The sequence below is a fragment of the Symphodus melops genome, assembly GCF_947650265.1.
Source record: "Symphodus melops genome assembly, chromosome: 17".
In the NCBI taxonomy this organism is placed as follows: Eukaryota; Metazoa; Chordata; class Actinopteri; order Labriformes; family Labridae; genus Symphodus; species Symphodus melops.
The window spans coordinates 4,305,081-4,331,840 of NC_136707.1; the positions used below are offsets into that span (position 1 = coordinate 4,305,081).

At 41.1% G+C, this 26,760-nt stretch overlaps 2 protein-coding genes across 8 annotated transcripts; both read left to right on the forward strand.

The window, feature by feature from the left end:
- Positions 1-4,842: 4,842 nt before the first annotated feature.
- Positions 4,843-16,295, forward strand: emp2 (epithelial membrane protein 2). 2 transcript variants are annotated; one of them, XM_079367110.1, is made up of 5 exons: positions 4,843-5,053; positions 14,091-14,315; positions 14,404-14,512; positions 14,961-15,101; positions 15,504-16,295. In XM_079367110.1, exons 2-5 carry the CDS (start codon positions 14,238-14,240, stop codon positions 15,671-15,673), a joined length of 498 nt encoding a protein of 165 aa, XP_079223236.1. In that variant the 5' UTR covers positions 4,843-5,053; positions 14,091-14,237; the 3' UTR covers positions 15,674-16,295. The 2 variants fall into 2 exon arrangements, with proteins under 2 accessions (XP_079223236.1, XP_079223237.1); XM_079367111.1 differs by lacking the exon at positions 4,843-5,053 and adding an exon at positions 10,521-10,769.
- A 1,888-nt stretch (positions 16,296-18,183) lies between these two features.
- Positions 18,184-24,249, forward strand: atf7ip2 (activating transcription factor 7 interacting protein 2). 6 transcript variants are annotated; one of them, XM_079367251.1, is made up of 15 exons: positions 18,184-18,420; positions 18,914-18,970; positions 19,087-19,121; positions 19,546-19,766; positions 20,165-20,237; positions 20,351-20,482; positions 21,525-21,593; positions 21,680-21,717; positions 21,819-21,859; positions 21,966-22,021; positions 22,250-22,295; positions 22,529-22,611; positions 22,818-22,943; positions 23,035-23,222; positions 23,672-24,249. In XM_079367251.1, the coding sequence occupies exons 4-15, from the start codon at positions 19,627-19,629 to the stop codon at positions 23,880-23,882; spliced, it is 1,203 nt and encodes a 400-aa protein (XP_079223377.1). In that variant the 5' UTR covers positions 18,184-18,420; positions 18,914-18,970; positions 19,087-19,121; positions 19,546-19,626; the 3' UTR covers positions 23,883-24,249. The 6 variants fall into 6 exon arrangements, with proteins under 6 accessions (XP_079223377.1, XP_079223376.1, XP_079223380.1 ...); XM_079367253.1 differs by lacking the exon at positions 18,184-18,420 and adding an exon at positions 18,543-18,783; XM_079367250.1 differs by lacking the exon at positions 19,087-19,121.
- Positions 24,250-26,760: the final 2,511 nt, after the last annotated feature.

Consider the following 26,760-nt stretch of genomic DNA (forward strand, 5'->3'; position numbering starts at 1 on the left):
CCTTGATGAATGTGATGTAGTATTAATGACCCTTTATAAAACCAGTTATGATACTACAAATAGTGATATGGCAAGTTTAGCATTATCATATCAGGGCATGACAAAAAACATGACAACAAAACAAGACTGATACAGTATGATACGATACAGTACGATGTGATACAATACGTTACATTATAATACTATACAGCACGCTGTGATACATTACACTATGTATGATACGATATGTTATGATACAATAAAGTTGTGGTGTGATATGATAAAATAGAATATAATCGTATCTGATAAGATACAATACGATAAGATACCAAACCATAATAAAGAATGTGATACTTTACAATACAATCCATTGCGATATGTTAAGACACTATATTGTGTACACAATAAGGTGTTATACAGTCATAGTTTAAAACAAGAGTAACCTAAAAGCTTAACTTAAGAGGAACAAAAACTGACTCACTGCTAAGAAGAAATCAAGAGTTCATAAATCCAGTACAAATATGAGTAAGGCTTACGCACGCTCTCAAAATAACAGGCAAAGTCAAAATAGTTTCTTGATTAAACAATTATATTATGTTGGATGCCTGAGCCTCTCCCTCACTTAAACTGCCTTCATGAGAGGATGGGAGGGCAGAGAAACGTGTAGAAAACAGTTTGACTGCCAGCATTGTTCCACAATCGCATCTTACTGACGGCTCACTTTCTCTCTCTCTCTCTCTCTCTCTCCCGTCTTCTATCTTGAGTCTTTGTGCAGTCTTTTTTTTCCTGTGTTGTTCGATCTGCCTCCTGATGATTGCTGACAGTAGCCGGGCACTGTAGTGCAAGCACTCACACACACATGCATGGGTGCTGTGTGAAACAGGAACATGGGAGGTGGGGTTTGCTTCCTGTCAGTCTGTTTTTGTGTGAGTGTGTTTTAATGTGTATCTGTGTTTGTTTGGCATAAATCCAGATGGTAGGAGTATAAAGGACGGAGGGGTGATAGGGAGACTTTAGTTGTGATGGCTGCACTAACTATTTCATGCGACTCACAGTTTAGAACGTCTGGAAGAAAAGGGAAGAAGAAACGCCTTAAATATGTTCATGTACACATGTTTGGGTAAAATTTCGCTTAATGTTGCTTGCTGCTTTCTGCGTTTCAGACACAAGACAGCATTGCGGGAGAGACTTTAAAAACTGCTGTTCTACTAATGCAGGGCACATGAATGCAGGGTAGCAGTTCCAGTTTGTCCCTCGTGTCTTATGCTTTACTATTACTTTCAGTGACTGACATCTGCATGCAATCTTAGGGAAAAACAAAATACATGGCGATGTTTGAAAAACCTTTAAGCTGAAAACACAGACCACAGTTTTACAGGTACCGAAGAGACAGTGATGCTATACTGTGTGAAAATGTGAATAAATCACACCAGTCCTAATTTTTTTTTAAAACACAAGCAAAATAAAATGATTTACTCTTTGCTTCGATTTAAACTGCTGATTTCATATTCAGTTTGTTGTCATCCATCCACACCGTGTACTTGGATCAGAAAAATGATGGGCAGAAAGTTTCATGCAACATTTAAGAGTCTTGTTCACCGAGGAGAGTCTTTGAACTTCATGGAGAAGCAGCCTTCAGTTTCTCTGCTCCTTACATCTGGAACAAGATCCCAGAAAACTGCAGGTCTTCTGAATAAACTCTTTTAAATCCAGATTAAAGACACACCTGTTTGAAACTGCCGTCAACTAAACTATTTGAATCAGATTTTAATCTTTCACTCTGCACTGAAACTTTCATTCTTTTTACTTTTTTTTTTATCTTCAATTAATTTTATTCTGAATTATTTTTACTTGAACATATTTTCAAATTTAGTAATTTCATTGATTTTTTTAAACTCCAGTTAAAAGTAAAACGATCTTGAGAGTGCATAAAGAACAGCTGTAGTGTTTTAGTCAGTGAAAGCAGCAAAGAAAGGTAACTTAGCATAACATGCCCTTTTTAGATGAATTATTCTCCCAGGCTTTGAAAATGTTATGGACTATAGTTCTTATAAGATGTGTCAAGATCCTTCTTCCAGCGCTGGTTATGTTTGATAGTAGTTTTGCAGCAGGTGAGACTCCTCCATATTTATTATGCAATACTCGTCACCACCAGGCAGAATGTGTCAAATATTTTACACGTCTAAAACGAGGTGTTTCACAATGTGGGCTGAGCTCACTTACATCTGAAGCTAAGATTTTATGCCAACTAACATTTCTTTCCCCTGCCATTATTTGTGTGGAGAAAATATTCCTGCCAGAGGTCGAATTCTTTCCTCGAGCATGTCTTGAAGGTTACACACTGTACAAAGAATACCAAACGGGAAGAAGTGATATCTTTTTGCCCCAGGTAAAATACATCACTGTTCTATAAAAAGCCTTATTTTCCGGGTTTTTTGGGGTGGAGATGTGGTCCCATTATTGTTTCCACCTATAGCCACATAACAACAGCAGGTAAATGATAGGTGTCAGCAGTGATATACGTGTTTGCAGTGTGTTTTCCAGCTGGACACCTGACACCTGGCAGAGAGGTCAAACCTGTTTCCAACACTCTTGTGTGTCTATGTGTGTGTGTGTGTGTGTGTTTGATTTCTAATGTGTACTTTGATGAGTGAGGGAGTGTGTGTGGGGGGGGGGGGGGGGGGGGGGGGAGTTGAGGATGATGGGATTGCTTTGTTGTTTAAACAGGGAATAGCTGTGGGTCTAAATCTGCGTGTGTGCTGTTTTGTACAGCGATGTGATGTTTAAACGAAAAACAAGTGTGCAACAGGTCCCTCGCGAAGGACAAAATTAAACACAAGACAAATATACACATGGACTTATTTACATTGCCTTTCTCTTCAGTAAAATACAGGGTCTGATTTAAGTATTAACTAAGTCGCTTTCAAAGTTTAAGGGTTTGAGCTCCTAATTCAGTGAAATTACAATCCTGTTTTTTCTAATGGAAATTTGTAAGTCTCTTGCAGAATAAAAAGTTATTAGATAAAGAGGTATCGCAGCATGTAGAAATCCCAAAGGTTTTATTGAGTGTGTAAGTGAGTGCACGTGCATGCGCTCAATGTCTGGCAAGACAATGTGATTAAAAAGAGAGAGAGAGAGAGAGAGAGAGCATTGTGTTATAATAATGTGGCATCATCTGCTCAACAGATTCGATGCATTCCTTCCCTCACTGCAAAAATACACACATGAAGTGAGAGTGTGTGTTTGACTGAGCATGTCATTCACTAGATCTATTGAATGTCTAGGAATGTGAGCACACATACTATTGTGAATTTATGCACACATTCTGTTCGCAATTTGCAGTCAAACAAGAATTTTTGTCCCTGGTAACCAGCAACAGGAGCGGGAAGTCCAGCGGCTTTTCAAGAATTTTAATAGCTTTCTTACTTGCTGTCAGCTAGAAGTGCAAGCTATAAGGAAGGGTCAATCATTGTATTTCATGGACCTGTTAAACTCTTTCTTATATTTACTTGTAATTCTGCCTGTTTGTTTAGTGAAATGTGTCTATTAATTGGCAGCAAAGTGGCTCAGATGGAGCTAGCAACACAGTCTTAGGGAAACAGCAACGTGTAGCCGTGATGCACTCAGGCCGCTATTCTGCCCTCTAGTACTCTTACTCGTCCACACCCAAGAGACCCACAGCTACACATTATAAGACACAAACATGTCTTCTTTCTTCTCCTTTAGGGCAAACATACACTTGAATTCAGTCACTTTGCTTTAAAGTGTTTGTACCACTAGCTTTGAGAGTTCAAACAATTCCTAGCTTACATTTGGCTAACGTATAGCCTAACCTTTAACAAGGACTTTAGCCTTTTCCTGCTGTATTGTATTGTAGTGATTTGAGCTAACCTAAGTTATAATATTAACATTAGCTGTTGTCCAGCAGTACCAACTGAATTATCAAATATGTTGCTTAAACTTGAAATATCGTAAAAAATACCAGAAATCTTTTAAGTCCTGCATTGATTGCCTGAAAAACGCAAATCTTTACAATGCTCTCTTCATTACCTCGTGTCTCCCATAACTATTTGTCTCCTTATGACCCCATAAAGAATCCCATCCCTTCACACTGGCAATGTTGGACCATTAAGCACAGGCCCGAGAGAACCTGATGGTTTCAGCTATTTGCACTAATAATTGCAACGGCCTTTTGCTGTCTGAGCGCCAGAGCTGATATGGCAGATGGATGTGGCATAATAAACAGCACTTTTACACCTTCAGATTTAAATAAACATAAGCTTTGAGACTGACAGTTAACGTATTATGAATCAAATTTATTTGCCATTCAATAAAAAGTCTTAGCTTCTGGTGCTGCTCTTGGAAGATGTGAAGCAGACACAACAATAATGGAGATCTTCCTGATGAATTCGAATTTAAAAAACAAGCCAAGTCATACAAAAAAGAAGGGAAGTGACCTGCATCTAATAGCATCCACATCCCACTTGTTCCGCCACTTTTAAGTGTTCTTTCCATTCTTCTAATCTTCTTCCTCCTGACATTTCATCCACTTGTAGCTTTTTAATTTCCTTTTTCCTCCCTCTCTGTCTGACCCCTGCTTTCCTGTTTTCTTTTATCCTTTTTTTTTTTGTCCGTGAGTAAAAGTCGGACATTTGAACTTCCCCTTTTGGCTCCCATGATGATTTTTAAACACACTTTCCCTCGCAAGCTTAGTAGTCTTGTCACAAAACCCCTCTTGTGCGATTTCTTTCCCAAAACGCGCGAAGGTCTACTACGCGAGCACGCACAAGTCCGCGCGCACATAATGTCAAATCCCAAACCACACCCAGTCGGAGCGCTCGAGGACTCCCCCCTCCTCCCCGCGCGCTCAGGACGAGTGAACGACTGTTTCTAACTTTTCTTGCGTGGGTACAGACAGACGACCAGTTGCACATCCAGCTTCCGTTTTTATCACATTCGGAAGCCTTTTAAAATACTGTATATATCTTTAATTTCACCAGTCTAATTTCTCTCTTCTCAAAGACACGCTGTTTGGACCTGCGCAGTTTTGCTGTTTTTCTCGGTCCAAAACTCGGTGAGTTAACTTTGTATTTTTTCAGTTTGCATATTGTTTGAATGCTGTTCAGAACTTACTATATGGGATTCATGCCTCCATTCAAATCCACTGTGGTTGGGGAGTGCCTCTGTCATTAACCAATAATCCCTCCTGCATTGGCCTAAAATTATTTACATGAGAAGTTTCATTTTTTTTGTCGATTCTAAAAAGATGTTTTAGTTTACGGTCCCTTTAAAACTTAAAACACGTTTTTCGTTTGATCATTTATTGGAGAGTGATTTTTAACGAGAACTTGTGACGTGTTTTCAACGTTTTGTAGTTTTTTTTTTTATTGTTTTTTTTTTTTTACACACGCTAACTCAGTCTCTGCTCAGTGACTTGAAGTTTGGAAATGAAAGGGGCTTTGTGAATGTGTGCTTGTGTGTGAGTGTAAATGTCTAGCCCAGTTAATGAGAGGGATACAGGGTATTTTTTTCAATGGACACAGGAAATGTGTACGCCTGTGTCACTATGGACCTCTGTTGTCTTTTTTACTGAACTAAATGTTCTTTTTATTTGTTAGCTTGCCATTATATAATACTAGAATGAAATGATTCTATACGGATTACAGTGACTGTATTATACATTTCTTACGATGTTTTCATTTTTTAAAACGTTTTTGAACTGACTAACATGAATTTGTTTGTCTGAATAACTGCACAATCAGACCACCATATGTTTAAAATCCACTAAGCTACATTATTAGCAATGAAATGGTAAATTTGCCTGTGTGTCACTGATGGCTCAGTTGAATTGTAGTTTTGCTGAGGCAGTTAATTGCTGTTGCTCTCTCTTCACAGAAAGGTGCCCTCTTGTGGTTGAAAACCCTAATCATTTCTCAGGCCCTGTTGTCGTGATTGAGAACATTTCATATAAGACAATATTTGCAGGGAGTCAGACTGAGCATGCTGTGGGAGGAAAATTACATTTTAAATGGCAGAGGAAGCAGAGAGGAAAAAAGGCAGAAGTGAATGAAAATAAAAAGATCTGAAGAGAGATTCTGAAGCTTGATGTGTTGGACCTCAAGTCAAGTTGATGTAGGTTAGGAAGCTTTGAAACATTGAAAAATGAATCCACTTCAACAATTCAGTTTTTGTGAAAAAAAAATTACATTTAAATATATCATTGCATAAACATCTAATGTAAAACACAGTACTTTTAATGTAGTTATGAGCCACAGAGTCATCAAAGTGATGTGTTAAGTCAAACGTCAGAAATAGTGAGCAAAGGTAGCTGAAAATAAAGCCCAACTAAATGAATAGAATCCAAAGATTAAACCTGTAGTACAACACATCAGTCCTGTGGGAGCTATCATTGAAACTGCTGCAACTTTAGAAATGATGCTTGGGGGAAAAAAGTAAAAAAAAAAAAAATGGTGCAGAAAGCAAAATACATTTTTAATAACAGCCGACACAAATCAAGACAACTTAAACTGTCCGTGGGAGTAATATTGGAGCAGCCTGATTTTAGACACGAGAAAAAAAAGACAAGACACTGAATGAGTTCACGTTTCTGTTTATCAGATCACAAATGGGAGGCACGAATATACTGTAGGTTGGAACAAATGAAAGACATCAATGGGGCACACACTTCCACTATTATGCAAAAAATCATTTACTGTATCATTCATACAAAAACACAACTTCATGATGTCATTTTCTGATTTTTGAGGAACTTCACCTTTTTTTCTGCAGAAATGGTTTATGACAGACAGACAGCTTTGCTTTGGTTATGCAACTTGTTTCTTTATTTGCTAGAGTCTGGTGTTGCTTCGTGGAGTAGCTGCTCGCTGTGATAAGTTTCATCACTTTAATGATGTTATTTGTAGCCGGAGTCTGTTACAGTATTATAACAGTACAACAACAGTATTTGTTGTCTGTTTTCATGAATGGAACATTTTCTACATATTTCTGCTAATTGCATTTTATTTGCCCGTGTAGCATCTTTGCCCTTTTCAGCCATTGTGCTTACATTTCTCTAGAAGCATGCCAGTCCTGTTTCTTTGCCTCCTTCATTTCTCCTTAAGATTGGATGAGAAACAAACCGTGAACGTTTTGCAGGCAGTGAAAGAGCTGCTGTTCATTTTCGGCCTCATTTTAATGCGCCACATTCCCAGCATGGTGCGTGATATTTGATGACGGGAGGGTTAGTCTCGGGGTCAGTGCGAGGTCGGAGGTTCGAACAGATGATGACTATGAAAAGACTGAGAGTAGACATGACATTGAGTCTCCATCAGGTCTATCTACCATGTGGGAACCATTTCTCAGCGCTGTCACTGCAGGAATGTGTGTAAAAAAAAAAAAATTGTAGCATCACACTTACGCACATGTACACCTTAAAAACCGTGTTAGTGTTCCAACATGAAAGAATTCCTGTCACGGAGGGAAGTCTTTAAACGCAGCAGGGAAAACTATTTTGTGCATCTGTTCATTTTTAGGTCCAAGATTCCTGAAGGAGGCATGCAGAAGACACACTAGAACACACACACAGCTTTTTTGTGCAGAACAATACTATTAAACAAACCTCAACCTAGCTTTAGTATTCATTCTAATTCCTCAAGACAGCCAGGAAGTGGTGTTTCAGTGATGCAGAGGGACTGATAGATTTTCACGTTATGGTTTAAATCAAGGAAATGTCAAATTATTAAATGGGCCAGTGTTGGCTGATCTCATGACCTGAAAAATGCTGCTGCCTGTAATGCCAGTGTTGTTTTCCAATTGGGGCTTTGAATGCGTCGTTTGTGTACATGCACTCATCACTCAAATTGCAGGCGTCAAATCTTAGAAACGTGTGACAGGACGGTCAACTCGTCTTTTATCTACAGGCAAGAGTGATGCCCCGTGTAAAAGTCAGTTCAGAGGGTTCGTATGATGAGATCATAGGGAACAAAACAAGATGCTGCTTTGTGTTTGTGTCACATATGAGACATTATTGAATTTGATTCCAGGATGACAAACCTCGTGTTTGGTATTAACATAAGGCTGGAACTCATGATACAGTATGCAATATGTGACCCACGATAAGGACAATATCACAAATAAATCAGGATCACTCATGAATTGTAATGCAGTTATATAGTGATACATACTGATTTCTGATTCGCCAAGAATATAGAAGGTTAAAGTAGATCTGTGTCTATGCATACCATTTTTCTGCAGCTGCTAGCTTAGCTGATGTTATATTGAGACAAAGTGAAGACTGACTCTGCACCAGAAACCCCTCAAATATACATTTAATGGAATTTGCTGTCACGTGTTGTTGATGTTTTCGGACCCTGTAGCCTTATAACCCATCTGTCTGTCAGTCTTACGCTCGCTCCTGAACCAGACCTCACGGTTCTTCACTTGGAGCAGGGACTCAATCCCCCTCCGGAGAGATCAAGCGTTTGGGTTTGTCCGGTCTGTTTCGTCCTCCTTCCATGTGATAGAGCTGACCACCAGGTGATGACTCCACCTCTGGTCCTCCTCTTTACCTGCCTGAGAGTCCAAAACATATAGCCTTCCACATACTCACTGTGTGTAAGAGAGGCGAGGTGAAGGCGTGTGTCGATGCGATAGGAGTTCATAATTCATGTAAAAACACAGATTTCTATTTAGTCCCAGTGATTCAGTGATTGTATCACATGAGTGAGGATGACGGTACATTGGTCGATCCATGACATCCATGATCCAGGCCGTGAAATGAGATGCACCCAACATAGCTCATTCTCTAATGACAACCTCTGGGTAAACTGTTTTATTTACTTCATATTAGTGGAGCATGAATATAAATATAAAATAAAAGTTGTCTTCAGTTTTTGCTGAGGCTGCTACTTTCTCCAGACCGTATCTGCATCCCATCCTGCGTATAAAAGTCTTGTTTGGAGAAAAGTCGCAAAGGCGTTACATGTCACAGAGAGGATCCTTCAGCTGCTTCAGTGTGTGTGTGTGTGTGTGTGTGTGTGTGTGTTTCTGTATGCTCCTCCTAAACAAAGCTTTGTTTGGTCTCTGGCTGTATTCCAGGAAGATGGGCCTTTGTGTTGTCTCTAAAAATAAGCCCAAGCTTTGCTTGTGCTGTTGTGTACACACACACACACACACACACACACACACACACACACACACACACACACACACACACACACACACACGTTTACATAGGTCACATCTGGGACATGGCTTAAACCTAAACCAATTTTCCAATCACCTCTCACACACACACACACACACACACACACACACACAGCTTTTGCCCCCAATTGAAAAGTGAACAGATCCTTCATCTGAAATGTTTTCTCCAAAATAGAGTCATGATTGAAAAATATAAACAACCACAAATGAATGTCATGATGAAAGTTAAAAGGTCGAAGGAGACGAGAAAAAAAACAAAAAAAAACGAGAATGAGGGTTCTTATTTTTCCATGAGTTGAATACTCATGTGGATGTTGCTGAATATTCCCGACTGTGTTCGTCGATCAGCTCACCCTGACGTCTCGCAAACATTTGACCAAAGAAGCTGGTGGAAAAAGATCCGTCTGTTTAGATTGACAACGGGCAGACGATCTGAACGGAGAACTTTTTCAGGAGGTTTCACGCATTATGCGACAGAAGCTACCTCCTCTCAGATTGCATCCTAGTAGTCCAGACAATGAGTGCTTGAGCTCACCTCAACAATTCAGTCTCGACCTGTGTGATGCACATAGCTGAAACAGTTACATTAGTGTGGAGTGGAGTTATGGATAAACGATCCATGACGGAGAAAAGAAAAGAAGGCACTCAAGACCGAGTGTTCACCGAGTTTTCCAGACTCCAGAGGTTTTTTGGAGGAGGAAATATTGCATGTCGAGTCTTTACTGTCCAACCTGAAAAAAAGGGGGTCAGAGGACTCCGCTGGAAGCCTTCTTGGAATTTCATTCTTTCCCTCTATCAGTTTTTCCATGGCCAGAGCAGAAAGAGGGGAACGATGGCGAGAGAGGGAGAGTTGGGACAGCGAGAGAGAGAGAGAGAGACGGGGGGGAGCACGATTCAGAGGCCCAGTTAAGTCTGTGGCTTTGTGTTTTATGAAGAGTTAAAAAAAAAAAAAGACATTAAAAGTCAGCATTTTCCACCAGGCGAGGGAGCGCACACACACACACACACACACACGCGCACACTCTGACTCTTGCAGTCCCCCAGCCTCCTATTATAAGGCTGAGTGGAGAGGAGGAATGGCAGCATCTGTGCCTGAGTGTCGGTGTGTGTCAGACGAGGCGGCTGCAGCCTGGTAGAATCTACAAGCCACGACCGCACGCGCTCATCCTTCTTCCTTCCTACACAGCTCAGTCACGTGTCTTTGTTTCGTTCTCCCAAAGTCCAAATAAAACCACGTTGTTGTTTTTTTCACAGCTACAGGAAAAGAGGCTGACATGATCATCATCAGGCTCTAGTGACACGGCTGTAGTTTTTGTGCTCACTCTTCGGTGAGTTTCACGAGCCAAATGCCCTTTAAAAAAAACAAAAAACAACCCGTTTCGATGCAAATGGTGAACGCCGGATGACATCGTGAAGACTGTCAGCCACTCGCTCCGGTGATCGAGGCGTCGCAAGCTAAACGATGTAACCCTCAAGTGTGTTGACATATCTGTAAGGCGTGAGGAGCCGTGAATAATAAGTGAGACTGGTGTGTCCAATGCACACAGCATGCTGTGTCTGTCTGCAGCTGTTGCATGGAGTTAGAGGTGAGTGGCAGCAATTTCACACTTCACTTTCGGCGCGGAGTGAAAACTCTGCCGACGTAACCAAGTTCACAAAGATCCCCGAGTAATGCGAGGCCCCGCGTTTGGTATACATGGAGAAAATGATCAACAGCTGTAGTGGAGTAATGTTTGTCTTTTTGACTGCAGGATGTGTTTTATTTAAATTCAGTAATGATGTAGTAATCATTTATTACTTTTGTTCACCAGTAAAAAAATCGACTCTGCTTTCAGCTACGTAGGTTGATATTGAGGGAAATGATTCAGTTGCAGCTAGTTTCCCCAAGTGGCGCTTAGAGGTACTACAAGTCTGCCCGTGTTGTCGACTTCATGTCACAGACCCAGCACGGCACGGCGAGGTCCCAGCATGCTCGTAGGCGATATTTTTGGTGGCTCCATCAGTAAAATGTAGTAAGATACTTATCCATCATCACAGATGATCCAGTGCAATATGATCCGATATGTTCGGATCTGATACCAACTTCTCTTTGTTCCTTATTCAGCCATTCAGCGTGTGAACTTTAAGTTGATCCATGCTGAAAGTGTCCGATCCGAGAAGACATCCACGTGTAGAAAAAGTGAACACTCCTTTCACCATGTTGTTTAAATGTTAAGAGACACCAGACAATACAAGCTGAAGTGTCTGTGCAGGTTAAATGTTTGTGCTTTTTGTAGATTTAGATTACATGGAAGTGTGTGTGTGTATTTGTTTTTTTTCCCAACATTTTGACTCTCCTCCCCCTCCTTCATCTTCTTCTTCTGACTGAGATGAGAGGGCAGCTGCAGACAGAACACAATCCAGCTGTGTGTGTGTGTGTGTGTGTGTGTGTGTGTGTGTGTGTGTGTGTGTGTGTTGTTGTAAATGTCTAAAGGATTATTTACCGCGCCAAAGAATGTTCCTGCAGGTCGAATGGATTTGACTCAAATAACAAAAAGATGTTTTTCATTGGATAGAGTCAATTAAATTGTTGGTCTTTGTTTTGTCTCTCCAACCACTAAACCCCATTCATCCTCCTGTCTGTAAATGCACTCCCATAATTCTTTTAAAGTTTATGAACACTAAAATGTGTTCTTGTTCTTCTTCACATGTATGAGTGTGTGTGTATATATATATATACATACGATGAATGGCATATTAAGTATAAAACCAATCATGTACTAAACCATCAATAAAACCATAAAGAGTTATGTTTTCATCATAAGCTGCCATTGCTGTGAAATGTGAATGTTTAACATGTCGTTGTCACATCCAGGCACTCGCAGGACGATTGTGACTCTCACTTCAGGTGCACATTAAAGTGTGTCTCGCCACGCTCTAGTTTTCCCCCTCCGCTCAGTCTGAGAGCATTCAGAACAGAACACTGTTGTTGTTTACGTTTCTGTCTCAACTGCAGACCCCCTAAAGTCGCATGAATCAGAGTGTGTAGCGTACTCTTGTCCCCCCCCCCCCCCCGCGTGCTCCCCTCTTTCCCCGGCTCAGACAGGCTCGTCCTATCCTCTGGCACACCCCACGGCCACATGCTCTCACACACACACACACAAACTGTGGCCGGCTTCCTGTCGGGGAGGAGAGGCTGTTTTTACTGTGACTCCATTTTGGCGGAGAGGGCTAATTCCTCTGCTGTCTGGCTGTGTGTGTGTGTGTGTGTGTGTGTACTCACATGTGCTTTATAGCACGTTTGCGTCCCTGCTTGCTCAGCCGCCTGAACTGCTTCGAGTTCAGGCGGCTGTAATGGAGCCCACATGTGTGTATGTGTGCACACATACTGTACGTCATTTTATGGGCATCAACAGGAAAGTTGGGCCGAGTTTGAATGAGTGTGTGTGCAGTGACGGTGTTAGCCATGCCGTCTTAAATAACCATGTTGAACAGTACGATGGCAGGATGCAGGATTTCTCCCATTAACTCGTCTGGTAAAAAAAAAATAAATAAATAAAAGAGTTGAGGGAGAGCGACGGAGACGCTACAGAAACACCAGGGGGCCACAGTGGGGAGACCACTGGAGTATGCTTGAACGCGAGACAGCGACAAATGTAGCCACTTTTCAAGATCTGTTCAACAAGTAAGAGAATGTAAAGTTATGAACCTGGAGCAGTGATCTGTAAAAACCACTGGCCCTTTAAGTTCATGTGAATCCCTGCGCTGTCATCGCATGAAAAGACAAGTACAACAGATGGAACGAGGGCAAAGAAGGGCGATGGGTTTTTTTCTTTCCTGTGACTTCTCGTCCTGTTTGTCAACAAAAACAAAAAAAACATTGAAAAGAGGGAGATTACTGTTGTAGATGAGACAAGTGCACAAACAGAATGCAGTCCTATTAGACATATCATATCTTAAGCACACACACACACACACACACACACACACACACACTCCTGTTTTGGCTGTCAACAGTGTCAGTGCTGAAAAGCAGAGGGGTAACCTGGAATTTGATTCAGCAGTGTAAGAATGATTCAGGTCTGTCTGATAAACAGCCGAGTCATTTTCGTCATTTTTCTTCTGCTGCAGGGTTGCAGTGACCCTTGACCTCGTCTTCGTCCTTTTTTAGTAACTCAGTGGCTAATGCTGTGTTGAAAAGCATCTTATATCAAAGTGCAGCCTGACTCTTACAGTAAGAGACACAGATTACAGTTTAGAGGATGTAAACACTGGGCCTCCTGGCTTCTGTCAACAAGTCATTGTCACGTTAAAGACCTACAATCACAGCGGAGTAAACACTCCACTCCCACACACTTGAAGCCTTCCGTTTACTCAGACACGAGCTCGCGCTCAAATCCACACATGGCTTCTTCTCACAACAGGCACACTCACTTCATCACACATCCCAGGAGAACTTTGATTATTTTGTAATTTGAGGGAGAACTGGCAGCACAATGTTTTCATTGAACCTCACAGTTGTTAAAAAATAAATAAATGCTGTGTTACTGTAAGAGGTTGCAGATGTGTGTTGAACTTATCACAACCTAGAAAGCGTTTGTTCTCCTCTCTGGTGAATTCGACACACGTTCACGGTGAAGCCTGTTGAGATGCTGCTTGTGTCTTGTGTACGTTACAGGGCTGAGGTTTTTTTCCTTTAGTACATTTTTATGAGGAGTAAGTGTTTGGTCCAGGACACTCTTGGAAAAGAGATTTTTAATCTCAATGAGTTTTTTCTTCCTGGTTAAATAAACTTGTTTAGAACTCATGAATTGCTGCTATACGTAAACATTTTTGCAAGTACTTGGGCCTGCAGGGAACATAGGACCTCTGCAGGTGTTTAATCTCTAAGTTTTTTGTCAATATGACGTTCATAATGCTTCTTACAGACTCCTTTATGTGAGGGATCTTCTTCCACCAGTCTGTGAGGCAACCAAGGTGACATTCTGCACAGTGTAGGAGACACCTAAAGCCCCGGAGACGTTCACCATCTGGCTCCAACCAGTAAGACAAGTCAACCAGACAGAGCTGCAGCCATGTTGATCATCCTAGCCTTCATCATCCTCTTCCACCTGGCTGCAGCCATCCTCCTCTTCGTTGCGACCATTCACAATGTGAGTCCAAAACAAATGAGAGCGTAGAAGGAAACGGCACACTTTCAGCCATGTAACCGCACCCCCTCTGTGTCCCTCCCTGACGCAGGCTTGGTGGGTGGTGTCGCCAGCGGGAGCCGACGTGATCTACGCCGACCTGTGGTACTCCTGTAACGCCACCTGCTTTCCTATCGAGAACAGCCACACTGCTGATGCAGGTAAGACACTTGACGCGAACGTACCACCTAAAGGTCAGGTGAGTTTATTTATATAGCACCTCTCAGACACCAGGCAACTCAAAGTGCTTTACACAGGCGCAAAAAGCACAGCTAATTACAAAAACAGGATCATAATAAAAACAATATACACGTCATTTTAAGAGGCTCTGACAAGTTGTGATAAAAACAGTAGTTCAAATAAAATTGAAAACAGGAAAAGGAGTCACGCTCTGATTGGTTCGATTTATGTCACGTCCAGTCAAGAGGTTAACATGACCTCTTGGTGCTTAAGAGTGTGAGCTGTTCAACCAGCGAAAGGAAGTCGCGCTGGCCCAGATCATGTGCTTTAGTTTGTGAAATCGAGTCTGGTGTGTTACTTCAGTTTGTAGATCCTGTTTGTATTGTTAGTATGTGTTTTCGTGTAACTCCTTCTTTCTTCTCCACTCAGCCTATCTGCAGACTGTCCAGGCCACCATGATCCTCGCCACCATTCTGTGCTGCGTCAGCTTCTTCGTCTTCATCCTTCAGCTCTTCAGACTAGACCAGGGAGAGAGATTCATTTTAACCTCTTTTGTCCAGCTCCTGGCCTGTGAGTGACACGAACGCTTGTTTTTTTCTCATTAACTGGAAAGTAGAAGTTGTTTTCACTCCTGTGTCGACACTCCACACTTTTCCCCAAACGTTCACAGAAGTCGGATTTGAATCCAGGCTTCAATTCCTAAATTTGAGGCATCGGTTGAGGTCTTAAGATTAACGCATCATGTCTGTTCAATAAACGTAAGGTTATAGTTCATCTTTTTTTAGCACAAAATCTGTAAAATGGGAAAAACTATTTTCTATCTAATTCAACTATCTGTTACCCTATGTATCCAGTCTTTATGCTAAGCTGAAGTTTTGCCTGCAAGTCTTAAAATGTCTTTGAACATTTGAGTCATTGAATAACATCTGCCCACTCCCTTCAGAGTGTAATCTCTCTCCTCCTCCTCCACAGCTTTATGTGTGATGATCGGAGCCTCCGTCTACACGGCTCAGAAACAGAGCTTCCATGTGGCCAGTCTTCAGCAAGGCTCGTACGGTTCCTCTTACATCCTGGCTTGGATCAGCTTCCCCATGACTCTCATCAGCGGCCTGATGTACCTGGTGCTGAGGAAACGCAAATAGGAAGCGTAGGGCTCGACACACAGGCACGCGAGAAATTCACATCATCAACAAAAAAGAACACACGGACACAAATACAAAAGAGGCGTGCAGTTTACAAACAAGCATTGCATCTCTTTTCTACACATTAGAATAAAGAATAGTGTCAGAGGTCGAGTTCAAATCAGCAATAACGTTCACGTCTCAGGTTCAGAACCCACCAGTAAAACATACTCTACATATTCAAACCTCAAATATGGGAAGATATGTCTTACTGGGACCCCACCCCACACACACACACACACACACACACACACACACGCCCACACCCACATTATGTTGTAAAGCTATTGTCAATGGATTTCATTGTGTACATATTTGCTTCGTGTGTATAGATCAGTGGGCTTCAACAAAACATTTTCTGAGTCTGAAAATGATATAAAAGACAAAAAAAAAAAGAATCTTGTGTTAACTCTATAGCATGTAGGAAGGATGTGTATTGAAGCTTTAGTTGAGGTGTGATATGTAGGATTTTTAACCTGTCTTATGTTTGAATGGTGAAAAAGGAACCAGTGATGTGCTGTGATTGTTTTCAGATGACAACATGGAAACATGCAAACTTGAAATAAGAATGAATATTTCTCTGTTTTTGTCGCACTTTTTGTCTTTCTTTCTCGGCGTGAAAATAACTCAAGCTATTTATTGTTTCAAACCACTGTTGTGTATTTTTAGCCTGATGTGACCGAGGGTGTATGAAGGGCTGGGCTACTTACTGAAACGTGATTATCCTCCTTTGTTTTTGCATTGTAACAGTGAATTAGTAAGTGTAGTGTAGTCTTCTTATTTCCCATACTGACCTTTGTCTAGACTTTGAAGTGATAGCTAGCACTGAGAAAACGGTTTTTAGATCATCTGAGAATGATACTTGAAAATGATCAAAACAAGATGTTGTGACGTTTGTAGAGGCTGCATTTTGGTGAAGTTGTCATCTCTGGAGTGTTTCTCTTTATTTTAAAGCCTGTTTGCATGCACATGTTTGTCCTTCTGCAGATCCTTTTTTAACTTATATGGAAATGAAACGAGAGTTGTCGCAAAGAAAAAATGGGAGATGAAGACAGATAATCAACAGGAAGAACTTTGAAGGGCTGATTTATCAGAACTTCTCTTTATTTGGAATTTGCAACAGTCTCAGTTTTTGGTTGTGATTTGTGATTTTTTTTTTTTTTTACGTGATAGTATAGATGTACTGTATCCTTTTTATGTAGATCAGTACCAATAACCACAGGTTAATATTAGAAAGAAAATAATCTTAAAATAATGTGTTCATGGGGATTTTTTTTTAACTTTTTGTGTGCATTTTAAATATTTTGAATGCTAACTAAAGTATTAACTTTATATTGACCGAGGCACTTGTGTTGTTTTCTTATGGAAGGAAGTTAAAGAGTAGGCTACAATTCTTCAGGAAGCTAAATTCCAAAAGTTATTTTTAAGTTTTTATGTTTCTCCTTCTGCTTTGACTAATTTGATCAAATCATGATTTTTAACCTATCTTCTGACGCAACATCATCGGCAGTTCTGTGATCAGAAGACATTTTCTGAGTTGTCATGTGTTCAAATGTCATGAAAGTGTATTGTTTGTTCGCTACAGACACCTAGTGGACAGAAAAGGAACTTTGTGATGTCAATGTTGGAGTTGATTTGCCTTTTTTGCAAGCTCCAGGTGAACTCTTTCACAATGAATGAACTTCTTTCTGCTCAGTGAATCCTGCTGATCTCATGTCAGAGTAAAAGAATGGACACACTTTTGACATATTTACAGGTGCTTTTTTTCCTTCTTCCTGTTGCCCCTTCTCATCATCAGATGTATATCTCAAGAATGCATTTTACACAAAAAAATAAAGTTTTATTCTATGTGTCAAATCTGTAATTTACTGCTGTAACTACTGTTGTAATATATAATGTCTGTTAGCGACTGCCTACTTATTTAACATCACCCTTCATTATCAGTATTGGACATATCTTAAAGCTTTGGTGCAGCACAAGGCGAGGCAACAATTCCAAGTGATTTACAGAGACATTAACAATTAAAAAATAACATTAAAGCATCAAAGATGGATTCATAATTAAAAAGACAAGAATTAAAAACAGTAAATGTAAATGAAATACAACATATATGATTGTTATAGATAGCTATACTGATATTGTAGCATTCCTAGTAGTGTCACTTCTTTAGTCAGCCTTGATGTTATCATTGATGCAGATGTATGATCTTGTGATTGTATTGTCATCATTGTTGTCACTGTATCGTGAGAAGTCAAACGATGAAATCAACAATTTTTAGCTGCAACGATTTCCCCAAAATAAAGAAGAATGACAAAATCAGAATAAATACTTGTTCAGTGATTTTAACATTTGTACATACACGTGTACACCAAATCAAAGTAATGATAATACTGAAGTCAAAGTGATTGACAACATCCTGTAAATGGCTTGACTGTGCAATTGTACTTTTATTCTGAAATACGAACGTCTTAAATAAGTTGGATCTGTCTTTACACATCAGACAATGTGTTATTATTTCTTCACATGAGTTATTATTGTGATTCTGATGTACTGTGTAAAAACAAACAAAAAAAGAAATTGTTTTCCAAGTCAATGTCGAACACAAAATATGTCCCAAAAAACATTTTATTTTTTTAAGAGAGAATGAGAACAGGAAGTCATTGCGAGCAGGTTGTGCTAAATGCTAAATGTATAGTTGATGGGTAACGGTAAGTTTCTTTGACTTAAAATATTGAACCAAAATAGCTCAACGTGACCAAACAGCTCGATATTGGGAACCATCGTCATAAATCACATTTATATCGTGTTTTAGAGCGGAGAAACGGTGGGGTAGCTAATGTGCGTTAACGTCGGTTAGCTTAACGGTTTCTCAACAGGAGGAGATTGTGTAAAGTTTAGATTTACTCCTCGAGTTTTGACGCGTTTTATGGACAAACGGCACATTTAGCAACCGGTGCTCGTAATTATTATAATTCTTCCTAAACTGACGTGTTATTTCCACGTGAGTTGATGCCACTGTCAATAAATAAGTGACCAAAATATACCTCAATAAGGAGCGAGGAAAGCTAAAGGTGTTTGTCTTCTTCAGTGTTGCTCATGAAGGGCTTTTATTAGAGACCTGTTGGTTTGTGTCATGAAAAATCAGTTTGGAAATGACCTCTTATCCTGATTTTAATTCCTCTGTGTTTGTTGGTTCAACAGTGTTCCAAAAGAAGTAAAGGAGCAGACTGTGGAAAAGGAAACTCCTGAGCAGCAGAGGTGGGGGAATGTTTTTCTTGTGTTGTAGCTTCTTCATTGGGAATGCTAACTGGATTCATTCAACGTTTTGTTCAAATGTTGATGAAAATTGATTCCCCTTTTTGACACTTTTTTAGAAAGTAATCAGAAACCAGCGCATAAAGAAGACGATGTAAAACAAACAAACAAACAAACACACACACAGCATGTTGCAGGCCTGTTTGTGTTGCCTCATTAACCCTCAGACAAGAGGCATGCTTGAAAGATTTTACAGCTAAACTCACAAAACTATGTAGGTACTTTCTGTCACCAAGAAAACAACTCATTTACCTGTGCCTGTACCTGTTTGTTTGTGTTGTCCCCTTCATTAGAAAGGAGCAACGTTTCCACACATCTCAAAAGTAGGAGACTGATTTATAAGTCTGCATTTGTTTGGAGACATCGACATTGCCTTAGTGTTATCATTTTAGCAGCGTTGTGTAACAGTTACTCCTCATAGTCTGATCATGTAGAGTATAAGAGCGTGAACATTGACTTTTTTGCTGTCTTCTCATCTTCAACTGTCCCTCTCTTGATCTTCCACCATCATGTCGAAGGCTCAGTATAAGAAAACAGCAGATCTTCAATATCAGGGCAGGAACATTCCAGCTAAAAAGAGAGCAAAATCTTTCATTAAAATGGTTAAACGCAAGGCTAAACACAGATCGAATGCAAGAGCTCGAGTCGACATTGGATCGGCATTTGAAAAGTGGACTGCTCTGAAAAAAGCAAAGGGATTGAAATCTAACACAGAAGTGGCCACAAGTCTTCTGGATGCGTGAGTTGATCTTGTTTGTTGTACAGTGTCGCAAATTGCTTGCAGCCTGCTTAAGTGTCCTGCAGTTTGATGCTTATCCTCTGCATGTGGCGTGTGCGTGAGTTTGCCCAAACAGAACTGGTATCTGCAGAAGAACAACTGTAATAGCAAGCATGGCTGGGTGAGCGGGGTTTTTCCTTCTTGCAGTGAATAGACCTTGGTTTTGGGCTAGGAAGGTGTTAACAATGAAATGGTCTTCCTTTCCTGCTTATCTTTCCTGCTGACCCTGACTGCTGCTCCTCAAAACGTGACTCTGTCTGTTCTGTGTTGCTTCTGCAAATGCTTTATGACAATGTCATGTCAGGGGCAAATTGTAACTTTGTGTGTGTCTGTGTGTGTGTGTCTGTGTCTGTGTGAAGCATGGAGAGCTCCCCCTCCGACTCAGCCTCCTCTGGATCTACTAATAAAAAGATGAAATTCTCCCAATTGGAAGTAAGGATTAAAATTGGAGACAGTCGAATAATTACTTCAATCTATCACCTGCAATTCAATACAGATGTGACGTATGCCTGCATCTTTATTTATGTGCGTGTGTGTGTTTCCAGTTGCAGGCACTCATCGAGCAGGAGGTTCAGAGGGAAGTCAAGAAGACGGAGATCAAGCTGCATGGTTGGATCGACACTCTGCTACAGCTGGAGCGCTGCCTCGACTATGAAGGCTCCATCCAGAAACTGGAGGTCAGTGGACTCGCAACCATTCAGTCTCCACTTCTCCTGAAATCCTTCAACTCGACAACAGTTTCCTTTTATAGTGACAGATTCTCAGCTGTCCCGGTTCTTTCCTTTCATTTCCGTCTTTCTTAATTTCTTTATTTCTCCCGTAATCATTTCATACCTTGATCACATCAAACTGTTTTTGACATCGCTTTTCTTCGAGTCTGAAAGCTGCTCTTTCATCTTCAAGGCATCCATTTTTTATTTCTGCTGTCTCGTTTCCTCCATCTTTCTGATTTTACTTTTACTTATTACCGTAAAATCCAGTGTAGAGGTCTTTAAAGTATTAGATATATTTAAGGTTAGCACACCAAAATCTTAAACTCAATTATTTATTTTTTTATTGCTGCTGATGTTTTTTTGGCAAGGCCCTTCTTCAGAGGCTTCAGACAGACTAACTCAGACTCATCTGTGCAAACATCTTCTCTCTCCTCACGAGGTCATAATCGCGCTTTTAAAGAAAAATGGCGGTGTATTGTGCAGGAGTGGAATGCTCTTTTAATTAAAGACTCCTGCTCTATGTTAAAGTTAACCAATGACCGGTGGTGGTGGTGGACCGCACGACTCGCCGGCTGTCGCTCTGTACTTCCCAACTTTCAGCTCCAGCTTGACTCCCGTACTGTAGCTAGTAGAAGTGCAAACTCCACAAAGTAAAAACAGATGATATTAAAAGAGCTACTCTGCACGCCCTGGACTTCACTGAACACAACATAAGTCATCACGCCATGTAGACCGCTGAAACCATTTTTCTCTCGGGGAAACCCTCAAAAACAGACGGCGTCTTATAAACTGGTGCGACTGATATTCTGGATTTTACGGTAAATGAATTCCATTAGTCCAAAGATGATATATTTCTTAACATTCCCTGTGTTGTCCGATTTTTCCTAAATGTTCTTGACTCTTGAGACAAAAGTGAAAAGATCTGTGATCTAGTTCTCAAAGCCGAGTCGCTGACTCAAAGAGAAGTGTATGAGTAACCATGGTAACCACACGTTTCTGTCCTCAGGCTCAGATTAACACCTTAACCACGAGGGCGGAAGCAGCGTTTGCCCACATGTCAAAGACGGACGAGAAGGTTGAAATGCAGACAAACAGAAAGACGTGCATGTTCAGTGTCATCCAAAATATTTATATACACTCACATTCATGTTTGTGTTTCAGAGCGCACTGCCATCTCTCTTTAATGTGGGAACCCTCAGGTATGTGAAGTCCAACGTGAAAATCCTTCAAGACGCCAGGGGAAGTTATGTCTCAAATGAATTTACATTGAACTGTTGTGCTTTGATATCAAACTCTACAGGTCGTGCTCTGAGGACAAGCCAATGGAAACTGTCTCTCAAAGTAAGAGCCCAGCCTGCCTGTTTGTGTGCTAAACTGCTAATCAGTGAATATTAACATTTTTTGGGCCACGAAACAAAAAACATGCAACGAAATTTTTCTTTTTCAGTGCACAAAAGAAGCTCCGGTGGCCCAGCTAAGAGACAAACGCACCTTGAAGTTAAGGTCAGTTTTTTTCCCCCGTTTAAAATCACTGTTGTTTGTGATAATACTGCTGGAGCGTTCCATTTCAGTTACGAGCCGGTAAGAAGTCGGAAAAGCAACATGGACGCCTCCATGTTCCTCCCCCACAGCCGCTCTCTCTTTAGAAAAGAAAAAAAAAAAAGAAAAAAAGAAACTAAACCTGAGATGGTTTTTGAAACACGTGGTCATGTAAAGTCTCTCTCTGTGAAGGTTAAGGCAGAAAAGGCTCTGGAGAAGATCCACTCCGAGACGGAAGGTAAGACGGATTTAAATGTAGGAACGGCTCAAACGGTGAACAGTGTAAAATGAAGCTGCCGGTGACATTTCAGCGCGCAGTGACACGCTAAGCTCTTATAATGACCCAAATTAAATAACAAGAGTCAGTCATAGCATTAATAAATAACCAACACTCTCTTTTCTTTTTCTTTTCTTTTTTTTCTTTTCTTTTTTTTACTCTCTTCCTCATCATTGTGGATAATCCGTGTTAAGCTTTGACGGCTGCCATGGCAGATTTAAGAGAAGACGAGCTGCCTCCTACGGTTCCTACTCCTTTTAGCTCCTTTCTGTGTAAGGTAGGATCTTAAAAACACAACAACATGAAGTACTTGAAAACATCGAGAAGTTTGAATCTTGCGATGCCTTATTGAGTTTGTTTCTGTACAGTGTATTTTCATCTCTGTAATTCATATTTTTTAACCTTTATTTAACCCGAAAGGAAAAACTCATTGAGATTTTAAGAGTGTCATGGGCAAACAAAATCCTGTGTCCCTGTTTTTAGAAAGAGGAAGATGGGATCAGTTTTGAGGAGACCATACAGTTTGAGGAGCAGAAAGTCGAGGAGGTGAAACTGGAATGCCTCTCTGCTGGCAGTTCAAAAAGTTCCCCCCACACGGTGTCAGAACAGGTAACGCTCATAAAACCTGTCGTCACAAATCCATGCGGTTGTTTGCTCCTCGTGTTAAACCTGCCGCCTCTTTCTTTGTATAAATCCCAAGGGCGACCTCCGGTATCCTCCTCTTCCTGTCACGCCTTTCCCCTCCGTCCTGAACATGGAAGCGGCCTCGTACAACATCCCGCAGCGGGTGCAAGTGCGTCTGGCTCTCATCAAGAAGCCTCCCGGCCTCTCGGTGCTCTGGAACGTGCCGCAGGAAGACCCGTGTGTGGCGCCCATGGAGAGTTACAGGTGAGAAGCTGTTACACCTTATAATAAGTCTGATACATCATCCAGGCTTTGCTGCATAATCTAACACTTTGATCACACAAAATAAAGATCATCTCTAGCTGCAGAAATATTATGGTGTTGCAAAAAATGTATTCGCCAAGGTAAGTGTATCATCAGAAGTGCTGATTGATTCAGAGATGAATTGATTTCAAGCTAATAGAGTTACATGAATTAAATGCTTTTGCCTTTCAAAGTCCCTTTAGATGCTGCTGTCTTGAGATCAGCAGTGTGCCAGATGTCCACAACATCTGCTTCTGTGATTCTGAGACAAGCAGCCAGTCTCTCACCTGGGAGAGAAACGCCCCCCCCCCCCCCCCCCCCCCCCCCCCCCCCCAGAGCTGCTTATCTTAAAATCACCACCAGGTGGAGGCAAAGTTCACTCACTCCACATTCTCTCTCCTCGCCGGCAGAATCTACATCGCCGTGGAAAACGGGAAGGGCAGCGGCATCGCCACCGAATGGAACGTCCTCGGGGAAGTGAGAGCGAGCTGTCTGCCCATGTGTGTGCTCGTCAGCAAGTACAAGCCTGGACACAAGCTGTGTGTGGCCGTGGTGGGCGTTGACAAGTTCAGCAGGTACGGACCATACAGCGAAGTGGTGACTGCTGCCGTACCTGAGTAAGCTGACTGGAGGGAAGGCGGGGTCGATGGACAGGCGGTACAGAGGGGGCTTTTCCACATGCTATTACCTCGTCTCTTTACTCCCTGTTTTTATTTAATGAACAAAGAACTATTTCTGAGTACCTCAAGATCAGCTTGTTAAAAAAACAAGACTGAATCGGACCACATGTATACTGGAGATTTACTGCTGCTGTTACAGTACACGCCTGTTAACGGATCATTCTCTGCTGCTTTGTCTGCCACAGATTCAGAAGATCATAACCAGTGTTTCTATTGTTTCTTAGTCCTACCTCAACAGATCGCACGCACGCACGATTGAGTCAATTGTATTGTTTTTCCTGATGAGAATAAAAATGGAGTCGTTTACATTTCTTTCTCTTTTTTCTAATTTGTCTCGAATGTCATCACATGTGAAGGAAACATTTCTGTCATATGTTACATCATCACAACATTTCTAAAGGTTGCTTGTTATAACCAGAACCGAGAGACTTTCCAAACCGAAGAAAAGACATCGGCACCTGAAATTACTGAATTAGATTGGACTTACGGCTGGAACAGGAAGTAAGGACAACGGAGGTGTAGATGTATGAAGGGAGGAGGTAGCAAATGGATGAAGGTGTGTCGAATGAAAATCAGTGCTGCAAGTCACAAATGAAGCCGAGAGAGAGGAGTAAAAGCTAATAACTGATATTTCAAAAGCTGTTTAAGTTCAAATACAATCTAAGGTTTTCCATAACTGGTAATGGCACTTTGTAGTTCCCTGGCGTGAACTGCTCATGCATGAAACTACAACAATGTGGTGCAAAACGAAGGGTTATAGTTGAATGAATACTAGAAGTGTGTAATTATCTGCTGAGCTTTAATGTTCTCAAGTTAAGAGACGCATGACTGCAGTTGTTTTCTCTCCTGCAGGCTTCAACACATCAATACAAGACAAAGTTTGTACCCATTTCGACTTATTGGTTTCAAAGAAGGTCTGCTTTTATGTTTGTACTCTTAGGCCCGTTTTGACATCACGCTGTGTATGAAGGAGTGGGAGCACAACTGTAGAGGGAGTCATTAGACCCACATTGAACGCTGGCTCTGTGCATCAGCAATAGTCTCTGCGTATATGTGTGTGTGTCTCCCCACGACCGGCGGGACACAGCAGAGACACACAGCAGAGTGATTGGCCTCCTAAGACCACTTAAAAACACACACCCACTTTCCCACTGACACACACACACACACACACACACACACTCACTCACTACGGGCACACACTGTGGCCTAATTAAAGCTGACAGCGGAGGAGAGAGAGAGAGAGAGAGAGCTTATGAGAAAATGGTGCAGAGAAGCCAGATAGGAGAAAAAAAGCAGAGGTGGAGCGGAGATGTGATTAGGGAGCAAATGTGTTCTTTAAAGTTTTAAAGTGAAGTGTCTGCAGAATGGTGACCTGCTTCTTCACTCCCCTTCCTCTTGTGAAATGGATTAAGTGGAAGGAATATTATTGCTTTCACAAAGGTTTGATGGAAAGTGGTTCCAATTCTTTCCCACTTTTGTGAGCGTTTATGTTTAACTTTGGATCACTAACTCTTGAAAAATACTGTATGAGGTAAGTATGCAAAGCAGACCTATTATTATTATTACTATTATTATTATTCTTTTTCTATATCTTTTGGTAAAGACGATACTTGATTTGACCTGTATGCCCTTGAGTAGAGGATTGGACACAATGGCATGGGTGGGAGAAGCTCAGTCTGTTGGGAACTGGAGAAGTCACAAATTCAAGTCCTGATGTGGATCAGGTCTGGAAATTGGTCTGGTAGCTGGAGAGGTGCCAGGTCACTTCCTGAGCACTGCCGTGGGGCCGTTGAGCTGGGCACTACATGCCCATCAGCTCAGCAGCGCTCACTGTTGGCAGCTCCCTCCCGCTGACATCTCTCCATTAGAGCATCCATAGGATCGTGTTTGTGTGTGCATGTGTGTAGCATGTTCAACAACAGAGTGTAATGATGGCCTAAGTGCATAGAAGGACTAGTGTCTCATTAAACATGTCACTTCTAAAGATGCATTGACTGTGTCCAGCAAGATTTTTATGTTTTGCTGGGAAGGTTAATTTATTAAGTATCATGATTCTCACTTAAAACAACAGGGTGACTTTCTTGTCCTATTAATCTCTTTCGGTTGTTTTTATAAGGAAATGAAATGGTGATGCTGGCAGAATCTTTTCAAGGTAATAAAAGAAAAGCCTGACTAATGATTGATCAAACGTTTCATGTGTCATGTATCAAGTGAACATTGCTGCTAATGGGGGCATCCAACACCATTTTAAATGCCAGTTGTTTGATTTTCTTTTTTTTTTGCAGGCTGCCTTTCTGTTAAATGACAGGAGATAGATGAGCCGCCCCGACCTCGGCTCTGAGCTCCTCAGACTCAGTGAGGTGGACAGAAGCTTTAATCACCGGGCAGATCAAGGAGTCCATCTTTAGGCTACAACACAGACAGTTTCATGATGCAATCTGAAGAAACTCAAAAACACCTGATGTGAAAGACACAATTCTGCAATTAATCTGAAATCATTTAACCAGATTCACTTCATCCATTTCATTTGAATTGCATCTGTGACGATTTATTTTCACCTTCTTTATGTACCTTCAGCGTGAAGCTACATTACTATGCTGGTTTCACTAATCTATTGAGGCAATAAAAGTACTCATATGATTCTGGTCCAAAAGGTTCAATAGATATTGGATAAACTGGGAGAACTTATCACTGTGGTACACTGCTGCTTCTGAATCGGTAAAACAATAGTGAAAACAGTTTCATGAGGATTAACAAGTGTAACATCAATTCTAGTTCTGTAGTCAAGACTACCATGAAACAAGAATCACATTATG

Coding starts and splice junctions, on each gene's coding strand:
- emp2 (XM_079367110.1), top strand. CDS start 14,238: ATGTTGATCATCCTAGCCTTCATCATCCTCTTCCACCTGGCTGCAGCC. Junction 14,513..14,960: donor CAGCCACACTGCTGATGCAG/GTAAGACACTTG, acceptor TTCTCCACTCAG/CCTATCTGCAGACTGTCCAG. Junction 15,102..15,503: donor TTTTGTCCAGCTCCTGGCCT/GTGAGTGACACG, acceptor CCTCCTCCACAG/CTTTATGTGTGATGATCGGA.
- atf7ip2 (XM_079367251.1), top strand. CDS start 19,627: ATGGTTAAACGCAAGGCTAAACACAGATCGAATGCAAGAGCTCGAGTC. Junction 20,238..20,350: donor TGAAATTCTCCCAATTGGAA/GTAAGGATTAAA, acceptor GTGTGTTTCCAG/TTGCAGGCACTCATCGAGCA. Junction 21,594..21,679: donor TGTCAAAGACGGACGAGAAG/GTTGAAATGCAG, acceptor TTTGTGTTTCAG/AGCGCACTGCCATCTCTCTT.